The sequence below is a fragment of the Eublepharis macularius genome, chromosome 15 (genome assembly GCF_028583425.1).
Source record: "Eublepharis macularius isolate TG4126 chromosome 15, MPM_Emac_v1.0, whole genome shotgun sequence".
In the NCBI taxonomy this organism is placed as follows: Eukaryota; Metazoa; Chordata; class Lepidosauria; order Squamata; family Eublepharidae; genus Eublepharis; species Eublepharis macularius.
In genome coordinates this window covers 22,774,702-22,801,719 of record NC_072804.1, presented here as the reverse complement: position 1 = coordinate 22,801,719, position 27,018 = coordinate 22,774,702, and the positions used below count along the sequence as shown (strand labels likewise).

General features: G+C 44.2%; 1 protein-coding gene across 2 annotated transcripts in view; it reads right to left on the bottom strand.

Moving 5' to 3' along the window:
- STK32B (serine/threonine kinase 32B) overlaps nucleotides 1-27,018 on the bottom strand; it is a 68,482-nt gene that overhangs the window by 38,433 nt on the left and 3,031 nt on the right. For both annotated transcript variants that reach the window (XM_054999329.1, XM_054999330.1), the window contains exon 2: nucleotides 4,496-4,669. In XM_054999329.1, coding sequence (XP_054855304.1) covers nucleotides 4,496-4,669 — 174 coding nt within the window. The remainder of the gene's footprint in view (nucleotides 1-4,495; nucleotides 4,670-27,018) is intronic.

The window sequence follows — 27,018 nt, the reverse complement described above, 5'->3', positions numbered from 1 at the left end:
GGATATAAAGACTGCATTTTTACATGGTGAAATTGAGGAAGAATTGTATATGAGTCAACCTCCAGGGTTCATAGATGAACAGAATAAACACTTAGTATGCAAACTTCAGAAAGGACTTTATGGTCTTAAGCAAGCTGCCAAATCTTGGAATGATAAACTGACCAAAATGTTACTTGATCTAGATTTTAAACGAGGCAAAGCTGACCTCTGTCTTTACAGTAGATACAAGAATGAGAGATGGACTTTTATTTTGTCTTATGTTGATGATCTTATCCTTTGTTATGAAAATTCAAGTGATTGTGCTGAAATTATATCTCATCTAAACAAGGAAGTTGAAGTGAAACGCTTGGGCAATGCTAATTTTTATTTGGGGATCCAGATCGAGAGAGAACCAGATGGCAGTTACCTTCTCAGCCAAAGACAAAAGATATTAGAACTACTGGAAAGTTTTGGACTAGAAAATGCCAATCCAATGCCTACACCAATGGAAGTAGGTTTTCTGAAAGAAAAGGAACCAAATGAGCCTCTACCAGAGAACAACGGGTACAGAACTGCCATAGGCAAACTTCTTTACCTAGCAATGACAACAAGACCTGACATTGCAACAGCTGTAGGTATCCTATCCAGGAGGGTAAGTAAACCCACTGTGAATGATTGGACCGGAGTAAAAAGAGTAATGAGATATTTAAAGGGTACTGCAGATTCTAAACTAAGGCTGCCAGCTAGTAAAAATCCCACACTATTGGGATACGCTGATGCAGATTGGGCTAAAGATAATTCAGATTGGAAATCCACTACTGGTTATGTGTTTTTCTATGGGAATGGACCTGTAACTTGGGCCAGTCGTAAACAAGAAATTGTGGCCCTTTCATCCACTGAAGCAGAACTTGTGTCAGCTTCAGAAGCATGCAAAGATTTACAAATGCTTTTAATGTTACTTAAAGATTTTGGCATTACAGAACCTTTACCAGTTAATATGCTAGAAGATAACCAGAGTTGTATAGCCCTTTCTCTTTTAGAAGGAAATACTCCGCGCACAAGACATATTGGGACACGACAGCAGTTCGTGAAGGAACTTCAAGCACAAGGAATTGTGAAGCTGCACTACTGTCCCACTGAAGAAATGACAGCGGACATCTTTACCAAGCCGCTGCCCAGAGACAAGTACCAAGGTCTACGAAGTGACCTGAACGTTGTGAATGCTGACGACACTCTGAGTCGAGAGGGAGTGTTGGAATAGGCGACTCAGCCTGCCTTTGGACACTGGGGGGCGCTGCATGTCTCTTTGAATGTAATGTATAAGTCTAGCAATCTGCCACTCTCTTGTCTAAGGTGGGAACGCCTACTGACTCCTCCTCTCTTGCCTCTGTGCTTCTTGGGAGATTTCACACCTTCCCTCATGCTCTTCCAAGAGAAAGATGTAAAGCCACCATGCTCCTCATGGAGCCCTTCTCTTTGTCCACAAACCCTCTTCCAGCCTCGCTGCCTATATTTTCAGGCCGTGGTATTAGCTTAGAAAAATGTAACTCTTTATAGATAGGTTCTTTCCCTTGATATTACCAGAAGATATTGCTATGGAGAAATCTGCTACAATAAACAGTAAGTTCTATCTTTCTATGAATTTTGTCTGAGGATTAATTAATGCACGTTTGTGAGGGTTTAAACGCTTCTGACTAAATTACTCTGCTATATGTTACTCTGCTAAGTTACTAAACTAAAATAGATAAAATACCATAAATCTCTAACAGTGACATCATGACATCCAGGGTCACACCCTAGGATTTACCAAAAGTCCTACAACATTACCCCTGATGTCTTGATGTCACTTTCCCACCACAAGTGATGTCACGTGCTAGCATGATACCAGTGCACCTGTTCCTGCCATGCCAGAGTAGTATGGCATTCCTAGGTCCCAAATATGCACAAGTGGCTTAGTGGAAGAGAGGGGATTTATATTGGGCTGTCTCATGAGAAGAACTCTGTGAAGGAGTCCTGAACCCTCCTCACACACCTTTCCTTTATATTTCAACAATTCTGTCCATGTTGTTATGAAAACCTTCTGTGTAAACTATCCCTCATGAGAAATGGGGCCCTGCATGCTAAAGAGGCAAGGAATGGCAGTTGCATGCAATCAGCACGAAAAGGAAGGATAAGCCCCGTCAACTCATGTATTGCTGGTGAATCTCATTTTAGGTCTACTGAAATTTATGACTTCTTTATGCACGGTTTCACCTCATCCACCCATTTCTTTGAGGTCCTGAGATGGTTTTACTGAAATCTACATTAAAGAATGAGCTAGGTGAAATGGTTAAACCATCTTCCCCGGCAATCAGGACAGCAAGTGATGCTGGAAACTGAAGCGAGTGATGCAATACACCAGTAAGTAAGTAATCATAACAAAAGTGCCTACCACCAAAAGGAATAATAATTTGCTTCAAGTGCTGCCACATTGAGGCTGAGACTGATTTTGGAACAAAGCACTTGGATGGTGAAAATATATATTCTTGACAGGCAGACTTACTTAAAGACCCAGACCCATCCAGAGCCATGGGAGTAGGTGCCCAAATCTAGGCTTTGAGGGTGAGGAGAAACTCAAAGCAAAAGTGCAGGTGGGTATATGTCTGTTGGCCAGGCAAAGGCAGAAATCTGGGCTCCTCAAATCCTACACCATTTTGCTCTTTCAAGTTAATTTCAGGGACCCCAATGGGTAAATTTCATTTGGCGCTCTAGAATTCTCTGGCACTGTGGAGCTCTTTATGCAACGAAATGGCCATTTCCAAATAATAACTATAGTTTAAAAAAAAATTTATTGGTGAGTATATAAATTTTACACAAATTCCCCATATTACCTAAATTATATCAACCCCCACCCTTTCCCCCCTCCTTATAGACTTCCAGCAGCTTTCCAACCCTTAACCCATCTTATTATTTAAATTGCTTTTAACTATATTCTTCTAAATCTTATATATATTATATCCTTTATTCTAAGCATATTCAAAGTCTTCTATATCTCAAATTCTCTAATGTATCCAATCTATACCACACTATTTAACCTATCTATTTTTAATACAATCTTCTTAATAATAGTGTTAGCTTAGATTAATTAATAACTAAGTTTCCCCATTAATGGTAAAGTTACTTCTCTCTCCCCTTTATATAATCACACATTAATAGTTCTCAAGCTGCCACAGTCCTCCTTTCACATCCCATTTTTTTTCCTAAATATTGTTTCAATTTCCCCCAGTCTGCAAAGTATTCTCCTGGATCCAGATCTTTCAGTTTTCTTGTCATTTTGTCCATTTCTGCCAACCAAATAATAACTGCAGTGATGGGAAATGTGTGTCAATGGAACACTTTCCAGTTATTGCTACATGTAATGACAATTCAAAGTAGGTTCAGACCATAAATTTATAGTATCAAATGGGGAACCACGTTTTATGAAGATATTTTACTGTTCTGAAATATTTGAGACTCTGTAAAACCTTTCAACATTCAATAGGAATTAGGTAACTATGTGATGATGCCATGGTTTATTCTTGTTTTCAGCTACAGTTCTGCAAATCCATAATTTTCTTAAAATACAAGGTTGTTCATTATTTTACTAGTCTGACCAATAAATCTATTTTCTGGCAAGTGACCAATACTGAAGTCTCAGAATCCTGTAATCTTCTGCACTAGACCTAGAAGGACTGTTTCATCCCTCAAAATGCAAACTTTTGAGTCACAAAGTGAGCCATCCTAAGCAAGACTACGTGGAATTAAGTGTCATTTTATTCAGTGGGGCTTGCTCCTGGGAAAGTATTCTCCAGACTGCAACCAAAAGGAAGGAATAAAACAGGAATCTAGAAAAACGTGCTTATAGAGCACAGCTAATTCCCTGTTCACACAATAAAACCACACAATCAATTATAATAAAGATAACACGTTTAATGCAGTACTATGAGCATTAGATGGATTATATTCACACCATTATAATAAATGTACATGTAGACACAAACACAGAGACACACTTCTCTGTTAATTATATTTTGTATAAATCCTTCCTGAATATCAGCTATCAATAACAACAACAACAACAACATTTGATTTATATACTGCTCTTCAGGATAACTTAACACCCATTCAGAGTGGTTTACAAAGTATGTTATCATTATCCCCACAAGAACAATCACCCTGTGAGATGGGTGGGTCTGAGAGAGCTCTGAACGAGCTGAGACTGACTCAAGGTCACCCAGTTGGCTTCAAGTGGAGGAGTGGGGAATCAAACCCGGTTCTCCAGATTAGAGTCCCACACTCTTAACCACTACACCAAACTGGCTCTAGTGATGGCCACAGGAACAGACAGCTTTAAAAAGGAATTAGACACATAAAAGAAGCAAAGGATGGGGACCCTTATGCAAATAATCTTTGTCCCAGCCTCTCTGGACAATATCCCCATCAAATCATGACTTTGATTTCAGTAGATATAATTTTTGCTTTAGGACTGGTCACTTACCTGTGAATGATATGATACCTCTGCAAATAGTCAAGGGCCAGGGCCAACTCACAGATATACAATTTCACTGCAGCTTCATTAAATTGTACATTCTGATGCAAATGATAACGCAAGTCACCTCCAAGCAACAAGTCCACCACCATGAACATGTCTTCTTCATCCTGAAAAGAATACCTGGAAAAATAATTGTGGAAGTGAGATCTATTGGTTTTAAAAGTCCTGACTCCAGAGAAAGTGGAGTAGATAGTAACATACACTCAAAGCTAAAATGTGCCCTAATCCAAAACATTAATCTTAATACTAACATAATTGCTTCATTTCACTAATATATATAGATCACTGGAGGAAATGTTAAATCTAAGATGCCTGTCAGTCCCTGGCAGGTAGACCCCTCAAGCCCATCCACAGTGAACACACGTTGGTTCCAGCAGAAGTAGCTGTATTAGAATCTATGCAATTTAGGTCTGTACCTCATCACGGGGTTTGGCAGAAGTGACAATTCAAATAAAACAGTCTCTGTTATAGTTGATATTCCCGCGCCCTCCAAATGACAGTTAAGGTTTTGGTGTGCAAGCCTACTCGAGTTCTGTGAGAATCTATTTAGTTATGACTATGCATCAAGTATAAAATACAGTATTCCCAGCATCTGGGAATAGCAGTGAAAGCTGGCATCTAGACACACCAAGGCCACGGTTAGCCGAGACTCGCATATTTCTCTAAGATAACCAGGGAGGCCCATTCTGGGTCCCAAGCAAGTAGCATCTGCAATATGGTTATGAATAGGGGTGTGCAAGCCAAAAATTTTCGGCTATAGCCGAAAGTAGAAAGCCGAAAGATGATTCTCTATCGTTAAAGCCGAAAGCCGAAACAAGAATCTCTTTCGGCTTTCGGCTTTCGGGATTCTTTCGGCATTCTTTCGGCATTCTTTCGGCTTTTTTCTATGGGAAAATGCCTCCGTCTTCCAGGACGCCTGGAGGAGGCATTTTCCCACCGAATAAGCCCAAAATTGGTGGGGACCTTCCTCTAACCCTTCTCTAACAACCACCCAAGTTTCAGACAGATTGGACTTTGGGGGGCCATGTTATGGCCCCCCAAAGCAGGTCCCCCCATCCTCCCATAAGAAAGCGAAGGAGCAGCATATTGTTAGCATGCTGCTGCTCATCTTTCTTCATTATTTCCTATGGGGGAAAAATGAAGAGGCAGGCTTCCTTTGCCAGGGGTGGCATTTTGCATGCAAAATGCCCCCTTACCCTCAGGGGCCCTTCTCCCACCCCTCTTCCCACCCCCCACCAAGGCTCAGCCTGCTCCCACTTGGGGGGGTCATTTCATGGCCTCCCCAAGTAGGTGCTCTAATCTCTACCACTGACAGCTGGGGGAGGCTTGTGTTGCCAGGGGTGGCATTTTGCATGCAAAATGCCCCCCAACCCTCTGGGGCCCTTCTCCCACCCCTCCTCCCACCCCCCACCAAGGCTCAGCCTGCTCCCACTTGGGGGGGCCATTTCATGGCCTCCCCAAGTAGGTGCTCTGCTCTCATCTCTACCACTGACAGCTGGGGGAGGCTTGTCTTGCCAGGGGTGGCATTTTGCATGCAAAATGCCCCCCAGCCCACTGGGGCCCTTCTCCCACCCTTCCTCCCACCCCCCACCAAGGCTCAGACTGCTCCCACTTGGGGGGGGGCATTTCATGGCCTCCCCAAGTAGGTCCTCTCAGCCCCTAAAGTCCACCCCTTACAGCCCCACACAAACCCAATTCCCCCCCAGCTGCCACACACAGACCCAAATCCCCACATTAGCCCCTCACAGACCCAAATCCACCCCCACCTGCCCCACACCCATAACCCCAGGAACAGGCTGGCTTTAGGTTACACAGCAGGGGGGGAACACCAAAGGACATGGAAGCAGTATCTTACGCAAAAATAACACAACTCACTTCACATTAAAGAATCACCCCAAAAAATTGCTGTCAAAAGCACTTTATTTCTGTAACTGCATTAGGTTACACAGTAGGAAGGCACAACAGAGCAGGAAAGCAGTGTACTACACAAAAATAACACAACTCACTTCACATCAGAGAATCACACAAACACAATTGCTGTCAAATACGGTGAAGTGGGTTGTATTATTTTTTGTAGTACATTGCTATCATGCCCTGTTGTGCCCTCCTACTGTGTAACCTAAAGCTGTTCAAGAAATAAAGTGTTTTTGCCAGGAATTGTGCTTTGTGATTCTCTGATGTTAAGTGAGTTGTGTTATTTTTGTGTAAGATAGTGCTGCCATGCCCTTTGGTGCTCCCCCCTGCTGTGTAACCTAAAGCTGTTCAAGAAATAAAGTTTTTTTGACAGGAATCATGCTTTGTGATTCTCTGATGTTAAGTGAGTTGTGTTATTTTTCTGTGTGGGGGACTGCTGGTGTAATGTGTCATAATGCTTTGCCTACTTGTACTTTGGAAGGGAGAAAATAATTTTTTAAAAACTTTATTTTGTGTTGTTCTTGTTTTATTCTTTGTTGTGCAGTTGGTTCCCATCATAGGGAACAATGGGGCTGGCTGGCCAGCCATCTCTGTAGGTGGGGGGGGGGGGAATTTGAGGGAGGGTGTCTGTGGTTCAGGTGCTCTTTCACAGGGACCAGCTGGCACTCAGAAGTGTGCCCACCATTGTGGCACCCCTGGGCTGTGCAGAATTGCCCAGGGAAAGAGAGTTTAGAAGTTCCCAGCATAGGGAACAAAGGGAGAGGGCTGGCCTTTGCCAGCCTGTTCCTGGGGTTATGGGTGTGGGGCAGGTGGGGGTGGATTTGGGTCTGTGAGGGGCTAATGTGGGGATTTGGGTCTGTGTGTGGCAGCTGGGGGGAATTGGGTTTGTGTGGGGCTGTAAGGGGTGGACTTTAGGGGCTGAGAGGACCTACTTGGGGAGGCCATGAAATGCCCCCCCCAAGTGGGAGCAGTCTGAGCCTTGGTGGGGGATGGGAGGAAGGGTGGGAGAAGGGCCCCAGAGGGCTGGGGGGCATTTTGCATGCAAAATGCCACCCCTGACAAGACAAGCCTTCCCCAGCTGTCAGTGGTAGAGAAAAGAGCACCTACTTGGGGAGGCCATGAAATGGCCCCCCCAAGTGGGAGCAGGCTGAGCCTGGGTGGGGGGTGGGGGGAAGGGTGGGAGAAGGGCCCCTGAGGGCTGGGGGGCATTTTGCATGCAAAATGCCACCCCTGGCAACACTAGCCTCCCCCAGCTGTCAGTGGTAGAGATTAGAGCACCTACTTGGGGAGGCCATGAAATGGCCCCCCCAAGTGGGAGCAGGCTGAGCCTTGGTGGGGGGTGGGAGGAGGGGTGGGAGAAAGGCCCCTGAGGGTAAGGGGGCATTTTGCATGCAAAATGCCACCCCTGGCAAAGGAAGCCTGCCTCTTCATTTTTCCCCCATAGGAAATAATGAAGAAAGATGAGCAGCAGCATGCTAACAATATGCTGCTCCTTCGCTTTCTTATGGGAGGATGGGGGGACCTGCTTTGGGGGGCCATAACATGGCCCCCCAAAGTCCAATCTGTCTGAAACTTGGGTGGTTGTTAGAGAAGGGTTAGAGGAAGGTCCCCACCAATTTTGGGCTTATTCGGTGGGAAAATGCCTCCCCCAGACGTCCGGGAAGACGGAGGCATTTTCCCATTGAAAAGCCGAAAGAAAGCCGAAAGAATCCCGAAACGTTTCGGCTTTTTTCTTTCGGCTACCCGAAACGTTTCGGCATTCCCCGAAACGTTTCGGCATTCCCCGAAAGAAGCCGAAACACTTTTGTTTCGGCATTCTTTCGGCATTCTGAATGCCGAAACGCACATCCCTAGTTATGAATGATCAGAGAGAGTATACATTAAGTTAGCAATAAGGCAGGATAGGTTCAGCATATTGTTGCACAAGCAATATAACAGACAACCATGGCATGGCTGTACACAGATATGACAACGGCAGTTCCAGATGGTGAAAACAGTAGTCTTAGAACTCACTAGTTTTTATCGATCTTATATACTAATAGCCAAGTGGCTCTGATCTGTAGATATTTAAATACAGAGACTGGAGCCATGAACAGACAAGACAGATCTTCTTACGTCCCTGAAAAATGTCCCAGGTTTGCAGAAAAATCTGAAATCTAAAAAAAAAGTTTTTTTAAAAAACCCAAAATGATAAAAGGAGTGACTGTAGCTTTAACCAGATGTTCTCAATGGTTATTGCTAGGTAAACCAAAACAGTTTAGCCAGTATTCCAGGCTTGGTTTCTGCCAATAAAAGCCAGGTGGACAGAGCAGGGCCCTTTCCAGGGTTGTTTTGACCTTTGAGGGAAGACTCATTGGGCCAGGCCCAGAAGCAACCACTGGGCGACTTGATACCACATGATTTGCATGACTCACCTAGGCCTGGCTGCTTGCTGCTGGTTCATCAGCACACACAAAACCCCCTACAAAAGCTAGTGTAGTGTAGGGGTTAGAGAAGTTTTTGTTTGGACAAACTTAATTTTTTTAGTCAGAGACTCGCCTACAAAATATTCTGTATCTTTTCTAAAAGTCAGGCATGAAATTAGTGGTCCCCTGTTCCTCTGTTGCTGCTTATATTTGACTTATTGATCTAAAAGTCAGGCATGAAATTAGTGGTCCCCTGTTCCTCTGTTGCTGCTTATATTTTGACTTATTGATCTAACTACTTCTGAAGAAATTGTTAAGCCAAACTGCTGTAGTCATTTTAAGTTAGTCAAAAAGCCTTCTTAAGGAAAGACAATCCCTCCACCCCGCCCAGTTGCTCTGCTTCCGGTTGTATCCAATTGTTCCCTTTCATTGCATTGAAGAAGCTTTTGAGCCTCCCTGACACAGAGCTAATTAATAAGCTCCTGTTAGGTGCCGATCCCCAGATCCCATTGGCTAGTGCCAGATTTTTAGCCGCGGCTTGTAGAAGCCGCAGGGAATGTGCAAAGGAGTAACATCTGCTTTTATTTCTAACCCTGAAAGCCCACACTTCTGTATTTATATTGCCAAGTTTTTATATAATTATATATTTATATAATTATTTTTACAAAGTGGTGTATTTTGTGTATGATACTCACTTATGTTTTTTACAAGTCTGTATTGGTTATTAACTGTAAATAAATCTGATTGATTGATTGATTGATTGATTGATTGATTGATTGATTGATTGATTGATTGATTGATTGATTGCTTTAAAGATTTGATAAGATGCTTCACTTCTGTGGGATTCACCGGCTGCCATATTGGAAGGGTACTAAGATCTACTGTCTGATGATAATTTCCTGCCAAGTTTCTATACAAATCTTTGTAGTGTTTTCCTCATAATTCTGGCACTATTATGGTGTCTGTCATCTTATGAGCACTGCCTGAGTGTTGTGCAATTAATCTCCAGAATAGGGTAGAATTGTTGTTCTTTGTCGCCTGATTTAATTATTCCCATGCGAGAACAACTGCCTCCTGCTTTTTCCTTTGAAGGAGTTTTTTATACTGTGATTTTTGAGTTTTTAATTCCTCCAAGGTTACTGTCCCTGGTTCATATATATATCTAAAATAGTTAACACAGAGAGAGTTTTTTACTTTTCTACATTCGTCATCAAACCAGGATTTATTAGGTCTCTGGTTTACCCTTGTATTCTTGGTGTTCGAACTCTTCAGGATTTTTTGAAATTCCTCAAGCAGAGAGTCGTATTCTCCAGAGAAAGAAAGTCCTTTGTGATACATTCACCTCTCTGGGGAAAGTGAAGGTAATTCAAAAATTGCCATTTAGTGTCAAAAACCTATCGAAAGCTCCCCCCCTCCTCCAGTAAAATTTCATTTTCAATGAGGTCAATATAAAGAAATGTATGCTGAGGGCTTGATAAATCCACATTGTACTGACTGGTCCATAATCATTACAGCAGATAAAGTGATACTTTCCCCTGAGGCAAGAACAGATTCTTTCCTAAATTGCCTCAAACAAATTGCTCTTGTGGCTCCAAAAGAGAGTCACCTACTGCTACTGACTGGGCCTAGACAAATGGGCTTCTGAGCTTGATGGCCATTTTTCTTTTGTGATAACTCTCTTGTAAGCGCCCAGTTGTTCCTGTTTTATGCCCTTTCTGCCACACTCCACAGCCCTTGCAGGCGACGAAGAGAAATCCTCGCTGCTGCTGTCATGAATGATTTATGCTCTTTGGCTTGGGTGCTCAAAATCCCACAATACTTTGCAGCTGGCATTCTAAATCATCTCTCCCAGCCTGATCCCAGCTCAAGTTATTAAGACCAGCCAGACTTAACTTTATAAAAACTAGCGGAAAGAGACTCATTTCTGGAGACTTGATTCAGCTAATTTAAAATCAGCATGTTGGAACAAATATATTATTTCTCATGTGGATGTCAGCTCACATATCTTCCGAAATCAAACATTTTCTTTGTAAGACACATCTCATTAATGTTCTAATGGCCCCATGTCCTCTGTGAGCAAATATCTCTATGTGAGGCGAAGTGCTCAAGTGGTGCTGGCCTTTCATCTCCATTTGAGGAGTGGTTCTTGGTTGAGATGGATTATCAAGACCCATTTCATGAGAGTTTCTCTCACATTTTTATCCTGCCCTTCATTGGTACAAAATGCAGCAGCGCGTGTTATTACGAGAGTGCCAAATAGGGCACATATAACACCGTTCTTACGCAAGCTGCATTGGTTGCCAGTGGAGTACCGGATGAGATTCAAGGTTCTGGTATTGACCCTGTGCGGACTGGGACCAGTGTATCTACGGGACCGTCTCTCCCCATATATTCCCCAGAGGACACTCCGATCAGGGGACAAACAGCTGTTGGTGGTCCCTGGCCCCAAGGAGGCCCACCTAGCCTCAACTAGAGCCAGGGCCGGTGGAATACTCTTTCTGCTGAAATCAGGGCCCGGCAGGACCTGCTATCTTTTCACCGGGCCTGCAAGACAGAGTTGTTCCGCCAGGCATATGGCTGAGGCTGGGCCTTCGCCGGCCTGGAAAAAAGGGATGTATAAAACCCTCCCTGTGAAGGCTGTCCACCATCCTGTTTTAAATGTTGTTTTTATTTAACATGAATTTTAATTGTATTTTTAATACAATATGTTTAATATGAGCCCACTAGCGGGGAGGGCGGAATACAAATTTGAAAAAAATAAAAAAATAAAGCAGTGTATAGTGGCTCCCCTCCTCCATTTGGTCCTCATAATTACCCTGTGAGGTAAATTAGGCTGAGAGAGAGAGTAACTGGCTCATCATGATCACAGAATGAGCTTATTGGCAAAGTGGGAATTTGAACCTGGCCCTCCTCCTTCTGGTCTGAAACTGTCACCACTGCACCACACTGACTTGATAGCATTGCGTGGAGGAAATCTGGCAGCAGCACTGCACAGACGTTGCAGTGTTGAGTTAAAACACTATGCAAGGTTGCGTTAACAAAAATTATACATGTCCTTATAAATGGCACATAGGATGTTAGGAATACAGCTTTTTAAACATTATGCCTCTATGTCCTGTTGTTGGCCCGTCATAGTAACTGGTTGGCTGCCGTGAGATAGGATGCTGGACTAGTCAGACTGCCGGTTTGATCCAGCAGGACTCTTCGGATGGTCTTATGATTTGTTATTTCCTTCAACGTGTTAATTATAGGAACACTGTGAGATCAACTTCTGATCACTTTGCCTCTGGGTTCTGTGAACAGGTGAAGCCAAGTTCTCTACTAGAGGTGGGCATGGACTGGGAAATTCTATGGACTGCTGGCCCATGGTCCATCGATTTTCACGGACCATGGACCACAAAATTTTCACGGACCAGCCCGTTCATGGACCAGTTCATTGGTCCATGATCCATCACTTTGAGGGGCCCTAGGACTGCCCCCTTTGCACTCAGAGCAAACTCGCAGCAAGGCTTCAGCAGGCTCTCCTCCAGCCTCCAAGTTTGGCCAAAATTGCATTTCAGAGGTGCGAGTTACAGACCCCCCCAAAGTGGCTGCCCCCAGGAAACTTCCAGTAGATACTAGGAGTTGTAAATGCCAATTGACTTGCATTGGTTTGCAGCACCAAAAAGTTGCCATGAAGCAAAATCAAACAGAAAAGGGTAGGGGAAGAGCCCCCTCACTCACCACACAGACCCCAGCAATTGCCTAGGGAATTAATTCTTGCTCCTTGCTTGCATAGAGCAGAATGGGAGCTCTCTGGTTGGCAGGCAGAGCTGCCTATCAAGGTTTTGAGGGCTAAGATTGGTGTTCCTATGGCTGCAGAATGTCCACCCCTCCATTGCCTAGGGAATTCTTCCTCCTTACTCACCTAGAGCAGAATGGGAGCTCTCTGGCAGAGCTGCCTATCAAGTTTTTAAGGGCTGCAGAAGGTCTGTGGCTGTCCCCTCCATTGCTGAGGGAATTGATAGATCAGAGCCAAGATGTCTGGACTCACGGACCACAGACCAATGGACTGGTCCAAACGGGACTACACAGCGTAGCATCCAGACAAGAATAAAAGAACATGAAAGACAGTGCAGACTTGGCCATCCAGAAAAATCAGCAGTGGCTGAACATAGCCTAACTCAAACAGGACACAGTATCCTATTCCAGGACACTAAAATACTGAACAACACTTCCAACTACTTTGTCAGACTGCACAGGGAAGCCATTGAAATTCATGAGCATAAGCACAATTTCAACAGGAAAGAAGAGACTTTAAGAGACTTTAAGAATGACTAGAGCATGGTTTCCAGTCCTGAAAAACACCAGGCTAACAAAATACTCTACATCCTACAATAGCCCTGCAGAGAAGATTAGCATATCAAGCACCAATCCATATGCAAAAGAACCTCCTCAGGATACAGTGAAGCCTCCCGCCATTAGCATTCCACACCCTGGGAAACTCTTACAGGATGTCTCAGCCCAAACCCACCTTCCTGAGTAGATTTAAATTATCTGCCAACATCTTCTCCACACTGTGACACTGAGAGATCTCTGTCTTTTGGTGCTACACCTCTGAAGATGCTAGTCACAGCTGCTGGCAAAACATCAGGAACTACAATGCCAAGACCATGGCTATACAGCCCGGAAAATCCACAACAACCAAAATGTTACTATTCTTTATTGTTAACACTAAAGACGTTCCACATGGAAGCCTGCAGATCCATGTCATCGCTTTAATCTGTGTTTTCATAGCCTTTCTTCTGTGCATAGGAACTGTCAGCCATATTTACAATAACTTTTCTAACATTCAAAAGCTGCCACAGAAGGCTGCATTTCACTGAGTTCTTTTCAGCCGCACAATTTGTTCAATTTTTGTAATGTTTTGACATGCAAATTGTTGCGGAAATACCTCCAAATTTTCCACTTCAATAGAGGCTGAGGAAACAGCCACAATTATTATAAATGTTAAATATCTCCTATGGCTGTAGTTATTTTGAGTTTATCAAATTAGTCCCTCTGGGACTGAAGGGAGCTGGAATCATTGAAGGGCTTTCATTTAACCCCACACTCGACAGTTAAGTTTGCCTGAGAGCCTAGGCTGTTAGGCAGGGCCCTTTCACCCTACAGGTATCACAGGCCATTGCTCAGGGTGTCATTTTGAGGTGGCTCAAGGGAGAACGCCATTGCTAGACAGGAAGGAAGCCTCCAGCATCGCCTCCTGCAGTTCGTCTGCTCAAAAGCTATCACACGGATGCTTCGGCCTTCCGTGCCAGGGCGAATGGCTCAGCAGCCAGGGCTGCCTCAGATTACAGCCTGGCCTGGCGACATGTCCAAGGCAGCCTTTACAAAGTAGGAGGGAGCCATAAGATGGAGTGACGCCACTGCTATCACAACACAACAGTTGAGCACAGGCGCACTTCTTTGTGGCAATTAGGGGGAGGGTTTCAGGCTGCCTCCTCCTCACCAGTGGAGGGAAAGAATAAATTATAGCAGTGAGTGGGGTTTTCCCCCAAATGCTGATATGTACCACTACTACAGACAAAAGTAATGACTATTGAGGAATTACACAATTTTAAAGTTGACAATGAGGAAATTGAAATTGTTCAACATTTTCTATTCCTCGGCTCAGTCATCAACCAAAAGGGAGACTGCAATGAAGAAATCAGAAGAAGATTGAGACTCAGAAGAGCAGCTGTGGGGGAGCTAGAGAAGAACCTTAAAGATAAAGATGTCTCTCTGGGAACCAAGATCAAGATAATCCAAACAATGGTATTCCCCATTGCTATGTATGGATGTGAAAGTTGGACGGTGAAGAAAGCTGACAGGAAAAAAATTGATTCATTTGAAATGTGGTGCTGAATGAGAGTCCTGCAGAAACCACGGACAGCCAAAAACACAAATCAAGCCTGAACTCTCCCTAAAAGCTAAAATGACATTCAATAATGCTAGGAAAAGTAGAAGGCAGAAGGAAAAGAGGAAGATCTCAAACAAGATGGCTGGACTCAATAAAAGAAGCCACGTCCTCCAGTCTGTAGGATCTGAGCAAGTCTGTTAATTACAGGACGCTTTGGAGGTCTTCCCTTCATAGGGTTGCCATAGGTTAGAGGTGACTTGAGAGTGCATAACACACACATCACTACTGCAAAACTACTTATTCCCAAATTGATCTGAATTTTTGCGCTCCAAGGATATGCCTCTATTAAACATGAGCGGGTGAAATAATTTAGCATGCCACATCAGAGGCAAATTTCACCTCACCCTATGGAAGGGGGGAACTCTTAAATCTTGTGAAAGCATTCCACCCCCCCCCCCATGTCATGTGCAAGTTTGAAAAGTTTGAGATCTGGGATCCTTCCACTGCTGTAGAGAAAGTTTATACAATATTCACCCTGCTCATAGGTGGCATTGTTTACCCAGTGGTAGGTGGGTATATTCCCAGAGCTCAAGAAGACTGTGCCCCAGCATGACAGGGTTTCAAACCGGGCAGAGAAAAGCCTTGGCCCCAACCAAGCTTCTTTGTATATCTCATTTTAGTGCAACAAAAATAGCAATAATAAATTGGAAACAAAATATTTTCTTATGATAGCAATTTCTTTGCAATAAATATTTTTTTATCTTGCAAAACTGAAAGAAAGTTTAGGAAGTGTATTACATTTTACCAGAGCATGAAAAATACTCAGATGGCTTGCATGTGAACTGACTGTACTTCCTCCAGAAGAAATACTACGAAGGGCTTCAGCTAGGGTTACCTGCCTCCAGGTGGGGCCAGAACTGATCTCCAGAAAACAGAAATCAGTTTCCTGGAGGAAAGCGTGGGAAGTATGGAATTATACCCTATCCTCCCCAAATTCTGCCCTCCCCAGGCTCCACCCCCAAAATCTCCAGGAATTTCCTAGTCGAGAATTGGCAACCCTACTCTTCACCGACACTGATTGGCATTGGATTTTTGTTTTAAAAAATTGGCTTTCAAAGGAACAGAAACTGCTATGAAATAAGTTGCCAGTTCTACTGAACATATAGAAAAAGCACAAGGCACCATAACAAACTAATTCGATGAATAAAACATAGGTACCCAACAAATTAAACATTGGAAACATCTTATTTTATATTACTCTTCAGAACCAACAGTATACAACCAACTTCTTAAAGACGCAATAATTACAGCAAAATTACTGAGGGCCAACAGTCTATAATAACCACCGAAGAAGAAAGGCAACTTGGAAACCACAATACATAAAGAGCTATGTGCTAATCAGGAAAGTCAATAAATCATCTTTGCGTTTCATAAAATAAAAGAAGTAAAGTGACCAGTGCCTATATCTTTTCTTTTCTTTAGTTTTCCTGAACAATCTATCATTTAACACTTCAGAGCCTCTTTTATATAATTACTTCCAACTTAATGACTGGCCAAAACAATTGGAAGCAGCCAGGCCAATACCATGCAGGGAATATCACAATACATTTACACTTCAGAAAACCAAATTATGTTGGTCAACACCAGGGCTTTTTTTCAGCTGGAACGTGGTGGAACGGAGTTCTGGAACCTCTTGAAAATGGTCACATGGCTGGTGGCCCCGCCCCCCTGATCTCCAGACAGAGGGGGGCTTAGATTGCCCTCCGCGCCGCCGAGCGGTGCGGAGGGCAATCTGAACTCCCCTCTGCCTGGAGATCAGGGGGCGGGGCCACCAGCCATGTGACCATTTTCTCCGAGGGCAACCCACTGAGTTCCACCACCTCTTTTCCCAGAAAAAAAGCCCTGGTCAACACCATAGAAAATCATGCACAACACAAACAGGACACTGCACGAAGATGCCCAAAACGGAGGCACAATCATACAATTCAAATAGCTAACAAAAACAATGGAATGTGTTGAAACTGCTGAGCAAATGGTGGGAATACTTGGTGGGAATACCAAGCCTGCATGGCTTGGATACATTCTGGTCCAAAACTGCTCTTCAGGTTTATGCATGCAAGCTCCCAGACAAAAAGCTCTCCTCTTAAACTTCAAAAATATACCAAGAGTTTACTAAAGTGCAAGAGTGCAAAAGTGCAATCAATCATATATATACAAACCCTCTCAAAGGTCTCAGTGTTGGCTTCTTGTATATGAGGAACGAATGTAGACTTAGTTTTAATGCGAGCATCTCTTTCTTTATTGTCTGAAGTAACCCCAAACAATTTTCTAAGTTTCAGCAATCTGATAAGTTTATACAGGTCAATTCTAGTATCAAAGGCAGACTTGTGTACTGGGACATTTGGTCTTATATTCTTTTCCAGATTTACTGGTTATGTAACTGTTTATTTGAGACGAACGTGGATTCTGGTTGCCTTGTATTTTTGACAAATTGGTACTAACAACAATATCTGTGTGTTAACTTTAGAAAGTACTGACTGTGATATATGTAATTGGAATATATATCTGTAGGTCCAGAGGAGTTAGCCGTGTTAGTCTGTAGTAGCAAAATCAAAAAGAGTCCAGTAGCACCTTTAAGACTAACCAATTTTATTATAGCATAAGCTTTCGAGAATCAAGTTCTCTTCATCAGCTGCCTGATCAAAACTGGGCAGATACAGAAGAGGAGGGGGAAAGAGAGGAAAGAAGAGGGCATAAATCACAAGAGGACAGAATGCAATTAGCATGGATGCAATCAAAACATTCCTTTGCTTGGAAATGTAAACATCCCCTTTTGGTGTGCAGTCAGTTTGCTGTATTAGTTTGTAGCAGTGAAGGTATCCAATTCCTATGTAGTATAAGCCTTCGGTAACCACAGCTCTCCCTGCCAGTTGCATCTGACAAAGAGAACTGTGGTCCCCGAAAGGCCACACCAGGCGTCACTGGGCTCCCCAGATCACGCCTCTGTAAAGAGAATCTGTTACCTGTGATAATGTGATAACCATTCATAGTCTCTATTCAGTCCCAGCTTGACAGAGTCAAATTTGCATATGAATTCCAATTCAGCAGCCTCCCGTTGGATTTTGTTTTTGAAAGGTTTCTGTTGAACCACAGCGACCTTTGGTGGAATGTCCTGGTAGATTGAAGTGTTCTCCCACTGGTTTTTGGACGTTTCCATTTCTAATTTCAGATTTGTGTCCATTTATTCTTTTGCGTAGAGGTTGGCTGGTTTGTCCAATGTACAGAGCAGAAGGACATTGTTGGCACATGAGGGCATATATCAGATTGGAGGATGAGCAGCTGTAAGAGCCAGAGACAGTGTAGTTGATGCCATTGGGTCCTGTAATTGTATTCCCTGGGTAGATATAGGGGCAGAGCTGGCATCTGGGTCTGTTGCAGGGCCTGGTACCTGTGCTGGTGACTCTGCTGGCCGATTCATGATTGTAAGTGAGAAGTCGTTTAAGATTGGGGGGCTGTGTGCTTTCGGGGACCACAGTTCTCTTTGTCAGATGCAACTGGCAGGGAGAGCTGTGGTTACCGAAGGCTTATACTACATAGGAATTGGATACCTTCACTGCTACAAACTAATACAGCAAACTGACTGCACACCAAAAGGGGATGTTTACATTTCCAAGCAAAGGAATGTTTTGATTGCATCCATGCTAATTGCATTCTGTCCTCTTGTGATTTATGCCCTCTTCTTTCCTCTCTTTCCCCCTCCTCTTCTGTATCTACCCAGTTTTGATCAGGCATCTGATGAAGAGAACTTGATTCTCGAAAGCTTATGCTATAATAAAATTGGTTAGTCTTAAAGGTGCTACTGGACTCTTTTTGATATATCTGTAGGATATTTTGTATATATATGATTGATTGCACTTTTGCACTCTTGCACTTCAGTAAATTGTTGGGATATTTTTGAAATTTAAGAGGAGAGCTTTTTGTCTGGGACCTTACGTTTTCTCCTTTGAGTGCCTCTATTTGTTCACTTACGCATGCAAGCTACCATTTGAATTTTAGTATGCATGAAAGAATTGCCTTTAATGAGAATATCTTTCCTCCTACTGCAAAATTCATTATTTAAATTGCAAAATCCTTTAAATAAAGTTATATATATAAAATTGTACCAATAATTTTATTTGGTAGGTTTCTTATTGCTGTAGAAGCTAAGCCTTATACACTGCCTACTCGGTTTGAAGTGCTGCTGACCCTAGGGAGTGTTAAGAGCAGAAATTCACTGCAATTGCCTGTCTCCAAAGAAACGAACTAACACTCATTAATGGTCATAATTAAGACACAAGTATAATGTACACATGCCAGAGGTTAATAAAGATTCTGCTAGCAAAGTTTTTGGCTTCTTCAGATCCTCCATATCATTGTGTATTCATTAGGACAAGAATCTGATCTGAGATAAGGTTGCCATATTCTGGCAACACTGGGCAACCTAATTTGCATATTATGCAAATCAAGCACCCTGCAGTGTTCTTAACCATTGCTTTGCATGTCCTCTTATGAACTACCGCCAGTTGGGGAAAGATCATCGAAGACATCTCTTTACTTGACCCCTTTGTTCATGCCAGGATTTGCTCAGGCTTCTTTCTGAAAAATTTGTTGTGGAGAAAGAAAGATGCAGCAAAGCATTTTTAAAGTTATTTTGGTCCGTAGTTTTGGGAAAGAAAGCCTGGGTGGGTGCTGTGTGGGTGGGAAAATTCATTTTTTCCTACCCACACGGCAGCCATTTTCTCTGCCCCTTCCCACACAGTGGCCATTACTTCCCACTGCCCCTGAAAGGCTTTTAATATTTTTTTTAAAACCCAGAATATTGTTATAGCAATATAATGTTATACCAACATGTGTACCAGGTTCTCTGAATTACCAGCTTTCATTTTTTAAAAAGTATCTAGTTCCTATCGTGGACATATGCCTTTCCCTTTATATCTCTGCAATGAAAGGGGCTACAGCATAAGTTTTTTTAAACAATGAAAGCTGGGAATTCAGAGAACACATGTTGGCATAATGCCATTTTGATATAATGATATTCTAATGCTGATTTTAAAAAAAATCCTGGTGGTACAGGGGCCCTGGGGTAGTGGTGGCCATTGCTGAGGGACTGAGGCAGAGAACTGCAGGGAAACCTACCATATAGAAGCCCCGTTGCTGCTGTGCTTTATGAGCAGTTGCACCAGCAGAGGGGAAACCATGCAAGCCCATGCCTGCATGAAAACCCCAAAGAGAAAAAGAATAGTAAAATAAAATGTACTAGAGTGTTTGGGGGGAAACATGGGAACAAAAGCCCCTAAACTTAAGAATTTAAGTGTTTGTGAAAAGCATAAGCACGAATGTCTATGCATGTACTGATTTTACCTCAGAGATTTCTGTATTGAATTACCTCAGAATTGTTCAACCCCTGATTTCATCTGACCTTTCTTCTCTATAATAAATAAAATAGTTATTTTTGAATTTTTAAAAATGCCTCAGGTGCTATTTCTGCTGTTTAAGGATAAAGAAGAGGAAAAGCGGAGGAGGGCAGGTCATAATTGGTGTTAGCGGTGGGATACGAAAATAAAACCCACGTTACGTTTGTGGATTGTAGTTTCATAATCCTCATCTCAAGTTCCAGCACAGTTCAAAACTTGATCCCAGTTTTTGTTTCCACGTATGTGCATTCAGTTGTTGTTAATGAGATACGTTTTAAATCGGCTTCTTTCAGCAAACCATTTTCACGTTGATTCAAGTGTCAGGAAACCTTTGTGTGTTGCAAATGATACAACACCCTAGAAGTCTCACATGTTAGGCTCTGACCACTGGGGCCTTGTTGTTGTCCTGTGTGAAAAAGGAAGCCTGTCCACCATTACTTCGTTGAAGACCTCTGATAAGTTTCTAGGTAACCTCTAGAGGGGTTGGCAACTCTGGGGTGGGAAATACCTGGAGATTTGGGGAAGCCTGGTGTTGGTAGAGTTTGGGGAAAGAAGGGAGCTCAGCCAGGATGTGATGTCATAGAGACTACCCTCCCAAGCTGCCATTTCCTCCAAAGAATTGTTCTGTATAGTCTGAAGATCATTTGCAATTCTGGGAAAACTCTAGGACCCATCTGGAAGTTGGCAACCGTACAAAACACAGTTTGAAAACTCTTGATTTAAAGCATTTAAATGTTTCTAATATTTCGGAGCATAACTGTGATTCACAAAGGAACTAAGCTGCACTACTTGGACTGAAGCCAGTTCTGTTCCCTCGGCTACGTTGGGACTGAAGTGGATGGAATGGCTAAAGTATTCGCTTGTGACTGGAACATGGCCAAGGCTGAGCTCTGTTAAATTTAATATGCCATTCCTAATACGCACAACCAAAATGAACATCTGATTAGCATAATGGCATAGCTACATATTTAGCAAATACGTTTGTATCTTTGTTTCAAAGAAGAAAAAGGATATTTAAGTGGTTCTGAAACAGCACTGTAGGCAGTGAAGCTGAGAAACCTGTGGAGAGAACAACATCCAAGCTCTTGTTTATCGAACTGTTGCTCTCAGGCAGGTAACAAAATTGATCTCAGAGCCCTCCTGGGAAAGAGGAAAGAGTGAACACAATCTACTCACATGCTTGACTGTCAATTTATAATCAGTGGGAGGTTTATATGGGTCCTTTTGTTTTTACTTATTTTGAGGATTTGCCTGACAACGGGCGTTTCCACACGTCCCGGCATAGTGCTAAACTTACAGAATTGCATGAGTCTTCCTGGTGCAGTTTCTGATGTTATTGTGCCACGAGAACGGAATCCTGATGCGATGATGTCAGAAATCACGCCAGGAAGATGCTCTTGTTTTGTAAGTTTAGTGCTATGCCAGGATGTGTGGAAACAGCCAATAGCTTCTAGGAGAGAGTAACTGAACTAATGAACTTTGGATTTCAGTATCAAAAATCATTTCATCTTTGCACAGTTCCAATTTCTTCAGAAAATTGCTTGGAATACTTATTTCCAATCATTTGGATCTGTCTGCTCTTATGAACCAATGGGAGTGGAGGGGCAGAGGGGTTGGGCAGGAACCTTGGAAAAAACGTGCGGCTTTGGGGTGTCCAAGAAGTCATACTTATACCCTACCCATGCTCCCTACTAGACATGGGCATGAACCAAAAAAATTTAACAAATCAGCAGTTCTTGGTTCGGTGCTGACGACGATCCTGAAGTCGCGAACCACAACGAACATTTTCCGTTGCCGAAACGGTTTGCAGTTCGCAGTTCGTGGGCGCCAGAACAGCCCCCATTGCACTTACAGAGCCCATATTCACAGGGAGTGTGTAGCAGACTCTCCTCCAGCCAGCACCCAAGTTTGGTCAAGATTGCAATAGGGATCTTGGAGTTATACCCTCTCCAATCCGAGGCCCCCAGGAACCCCCCACAAAAATCCAAGCTCAATTATACTCTCTCTGTCTATCCCCAAAGGCTAGCAAGTAGCAAGCAACAGCTCTCACACTCCACTGCTTGCTGAAAGTGAAAGCCAGCCTAGGATCGCAGTGCTTTTTATAAGCTGAGGTCCCATAGAGCAACGCAGGAGGTCTGTGTTTGACCGTCAGAGCTGCCTATCAGGGTTTGCAGGGATGAGATTGGAGTGCCCGTGGCTACAGAACACCCTTCCCCCCTCCCTCCCCTGGGTGTCTTCTCCCAACTTGTAACCTCTTTGCAGCTCTGTGGTTGGAAGGAAGACCTGCCGATCAAGGTAAGCTGGGTTTCGATTCGGGTTTTCAGGGCGACAGAAGGAGCACAGACAGAGTTCAGGCACTCCCCCAGCACCGTTTCCAAGGGAATTGATCGATGGCGCCTGACTGTCTGGCTTCCCAAACCACGGCCAAACACACTGAACCACACTTCTTCTGAACGCTGGTTTGTTGGCTGAGGACAATCATGATCTGCTGGATCGCAATCACACGATCGCCAATTTCGTGGGTTTTTGAAGTTCGTAATGTGGTTCGTGCCCATGTCTACTCTTTACCCTCCTCTCAGTCTTGTGTACCTCCCTTCCCAATGTGGCTTACCCACTCCCCCCCCCCCCCACATTGTACAACTTTCCCAGTTAAGGAGATGCAGAGGTGAGATGGCTTCAGGTGCATAAAGATGGACAGAACTTTAACAGTCAACCAGTTGTCATCTGGCACTCATCTTGTTTGGTGCACTTGTGTACTTTTCTCTCTCCAGATCTAGAGAAAGCTGTTCCCTTGGTTTGGAGCAGAATCTGGATTTTCACAATCCTTATTGGCAGGGCTCATTTCGAGGGGGAATGTGCCAGAACACAGTTCTGCCCCGCCCACCTGACTCTCAGTCATTTTGAGCCCGTTTTGGCCTGGATTGGGGCCAAAATGGCCCGGATCGGGCCTCTGACAGGTGGTGGATCACTCTCCTGCTCAGCAGCAGCCCGATCCTGACCATTTTGGGCCCCTTTTGGGCCATTTTCAGCCCCTTTTTGCCATTTTGAGGCCAATTTTGGCCCTGAATGGCCAGGATTGGGTCCAAAACAGCCAGGATAGGTGATGTCAGGGTGTGTGGCATATGCAAATCAGTTATGCTAATGACACACTTCCGGCGATGTCAAGGGGTGTGGCACTTGCTAATGAGTCATGCTAATGAGTTATGCTAATGAGTTCCTCCAGCTCTTTTTCTATGAAATGACTCCTGCTTATTGGCCATTTCCATACTACCTTAAAAAAGCAGCAGGCTCCCGAAACGCTGGCTGCTTCTTTGCGCAATGTTTTCTTTAAAATGGATGCGGGGCATTTTTTCAGCTCATATCGTGTGAAGACGCCACCAGCGTTCCAGGAGCCTGCCACTATTTTAAGACAGTGTGGAAACAGCCATTGTCCAGCCTTTGTGTTGGTTATGAAGATACTTGTCCCCTGTCCATAGCACTGGCCAACCCTTCTTTCAGTCAAGAAGCTATCTCCTCCCGTTTGATAGTCATTATTAAAATATAAAAAAGGAGTTAAAAATATAATAAAGCACTTAACCAACACTTGCTCACATGGCTATCAAGCTGGGGTGCGGGGGAGACTAAGGGAGGAATTCCACTGACCATAGTCACCCAGGGACCCATGGAACCAGGTTACTCAAGTGATTTAATTTTGGGTTGGGTCTGAGGGCTGTGAGAAAAGGCACCAAGGGGACCCTATCTGGAAAACAATGGACTCTTAGCAGCCCTGCTCAAGCCCTGCAGCTGGAGAGCTTGCACCTCTAGCTACAGCCTGAATTGCTATCAGTTCAGCGTCAGGCCTGATGAGCAGAAATCATTCAGTGAAACTTGCACTTTGTCTCCATTCTGCTAAACGCCACAGCAGTTCATCTTTTTCTGGCCAGGTGCCCATGAAAGGCCTGGAGGACAGGAGACCTAAAACTGATTCTGTGACGTTTCTGGAAAGCAAGCCAGAGTATCTCATGTCACCAAGGACTTACAGAAAGTAGAATTGCATCATGCCTTTTCAGCAGAGGACCAGAATGCAGAGGGATCCTTTTAACTGGATTTTACACCCTAGTTACACCGTAGAAGGGTGAAGCTCTGCTCAGGATGACACTATAAGCCCCCCCCCCCACTTACCCTCACCATTTGAAAGACCAGCCTGTTTTAAATTTCGCAGGAATTTGTTCTGCTGCAATTGAAAGAACAACAATTCCTGTGGTCTGCTACAATAACTGGGGCATAAGCTTTCATGAACCAGAAGTCACTTCACCTGATGAGTTCAGTTGATAAGTAGATACACATGGATAGACTTGCTGAAGAATCAGCTCAAATGAGCAGGGAACCGTGAATATTGCAGAGAAGGAAAATCTTGTCCCTCCACACAGCCCCCTACCTTCTTGCTTTGTCAGTCTCCTTCCTAATGGTGCCAATCTCTAGGTGGAGCCTAGAGTTCTCCCAGAATTACAGCTGATATCTAGATTCAGAGATCAGTTCTCTTGGAGGAAACGGTAGCTTTGGAGGGGGGACGTTATGGCATCACATCTCTTTTGAGCTCCCTCCTTTTCCAAACTCCACCCTTCTCAGATTCCACCCCCAAATCTCCAGGAATTTCCTAGCTCTGAGTTGGCAGTCTTAACCCTCATACCAGGGCTTTTTTTCAGCTGGAACATGGTGGAATGGAGTTCTGGAACCTCTTGAAAATGGTCACATGGCCAGTGGCCCCGCCCCCTAGTCTCCAGACAGAGGGGAGATTAGATTGCCCTCCGTGCCGGAGTGGCACAGAGGGCAATCTAATGTCCCCTCTGTCTGGATACTAGGGGGCGGGGCCACCAACCATGTGATCATTTTCACCAAGGACAATTTAAACTTTTAAAAACTCCCCCCTTATTCCAGCTGACCCAAAGTGACATCATTGGCCCTGGGAGCATGCATGCCCTTTGTGCCCGCACATGCGGTACCGGGGGCACCACCTCCCGCCAAGAGTTGCCCCCTGTGCTGGCAACCCACTGAGTTCCACCACTTCTTTTCCCAGAAAAAAAGCCCTGCCTCATACCTTTCACTCTCCTCACCTTGTTTTCTACACTCAATTTCTCTTCCTCGCCTTTTCTCTATTTTGCCTCACTCCCAACTTGATGTTCCTGTAGCGTTGCCAGATGGGTTCAACAAAAATAGTACACATACTTGATAAAAATTTGTTCTGGCAGGGACCACATAGCTTGGCAAGGTGGCTTGCCAAGGAGGAATCAGAGAAAAGGCAGGTCATGAAGCGCCACTAGTTTTGTGTGTGCTTCATGCCACGCGGGCAGATCCCCTGCCTGACAGGGGTGGTTTAGTGATTCTGGGGCCCTGGGCAAAAGTCAATGATGACCTCCACACATACCTCCTTTCAGGGCTCATTTTGAGGAGGAACACAGTTCTGGCAGTTTCCCAAAGAGGTCACATGACAGGTGGCGCCGCCCACCTGACTCTCAGCCATTTTGGGCCCGTTTTGGCCTGGATTGGAGCCGAAACGGCCCGGATCGGGCCTCTGACGGGTGGTGGATCACTCTCCTGCTCAACAGTGGCCCAATTCTGACTATTTTGCGTGCCCTTTGGAGCCATTTTCAGCCCCTTTTGCCATTTTGGGCCCAATTTCAGCCCTGAATGGCCAGGACTGGGTCCAAAACAGCCAGGATAGGTGATGTCAGGGGGTGTGGCATATGCAAATCAGTTATGCTAATGACACACTTCTGGTGATGTCAAGGGGTGTGGCATATGCTAATGAGTTATGCTAATGAGTTCCTCCAGCTCTTTTTCTACGAAATGACCCCTGCCTCCTTTATTTCCATCCAGCTCACTGATTTTAACTGACCTCACAAAGTTATTGTGAGGATAAAATGGATTGGGGGGGGGAAGCTGTAAGCTACATGGGGACCTCACTGGGGAGAAAACTAAGGTATAAATGAAGTAAATAAATATTTATATCATTAAGATGCAAAAGCCAAAGTGACTCCGACTTTTGTTTCCTCTGTTGTCAGGGCAAGGGGGGCTTCAGGAGAAAAGTTGCCACCACTGACCAGGGATGGAGGAAGGCAAAGGGCGTAATAGGAAAAACAAGGCTAGTTCTCAGTGGGAAAAAATGCCCTCTGAGGTGATTTGGGGAACTGCTGCTTTGATTTTGGAGCAATGACAACCCCCTCTCCCCACCCACCCCGGTCTGGTCAGTCAGGAATGCTGGTTGGGCTGAATTTTATAGGACATGAATTTCAGTTCTTCATTATGCCCACTGCCAGCACTGGCTTAGCCTGTGCCCCATGCCACGTTCTTTTTGCAGATCCCTCCCATTGAGAGCTAAACTCCATGCGATGAATTACACGAGGATGCCCAAGTGAAGGGAGACACAATGTTAGCCGGGAATCATAGAATCGTAGAGTTGGAAGGGGCCATACAGACTACCTAGTCCAACCCCCTGCCCAGTGCAGGATCAGAAGCGTAGTTTGAATTTCACCTCTCTCTGTAGAGCTGGCAAAGATTGGTTTTCAGAGGGTTTGTTAATTTCACCTCTTTACAGAGTTGGCAAGAATGCCTCCTCAGAGGATTTGTTAATAATTGGCAGAGCTTTCAGGGCTTTAAGTATGTTACTTTAAGTATGACCAGGCCTTTTTTTCAGCAGGAACGTGGAACCTCTTGAAAATGGTCACATGGCTGGTGGCCCCGCCCTCTCATCTCCAGACAGAGGGGAATTTAGATTGCTCTCCGTGCCACTCGGCAGCACGGAGGGCAATCTAAACTCCCCTCTGTCTGGAGATCAGGGGG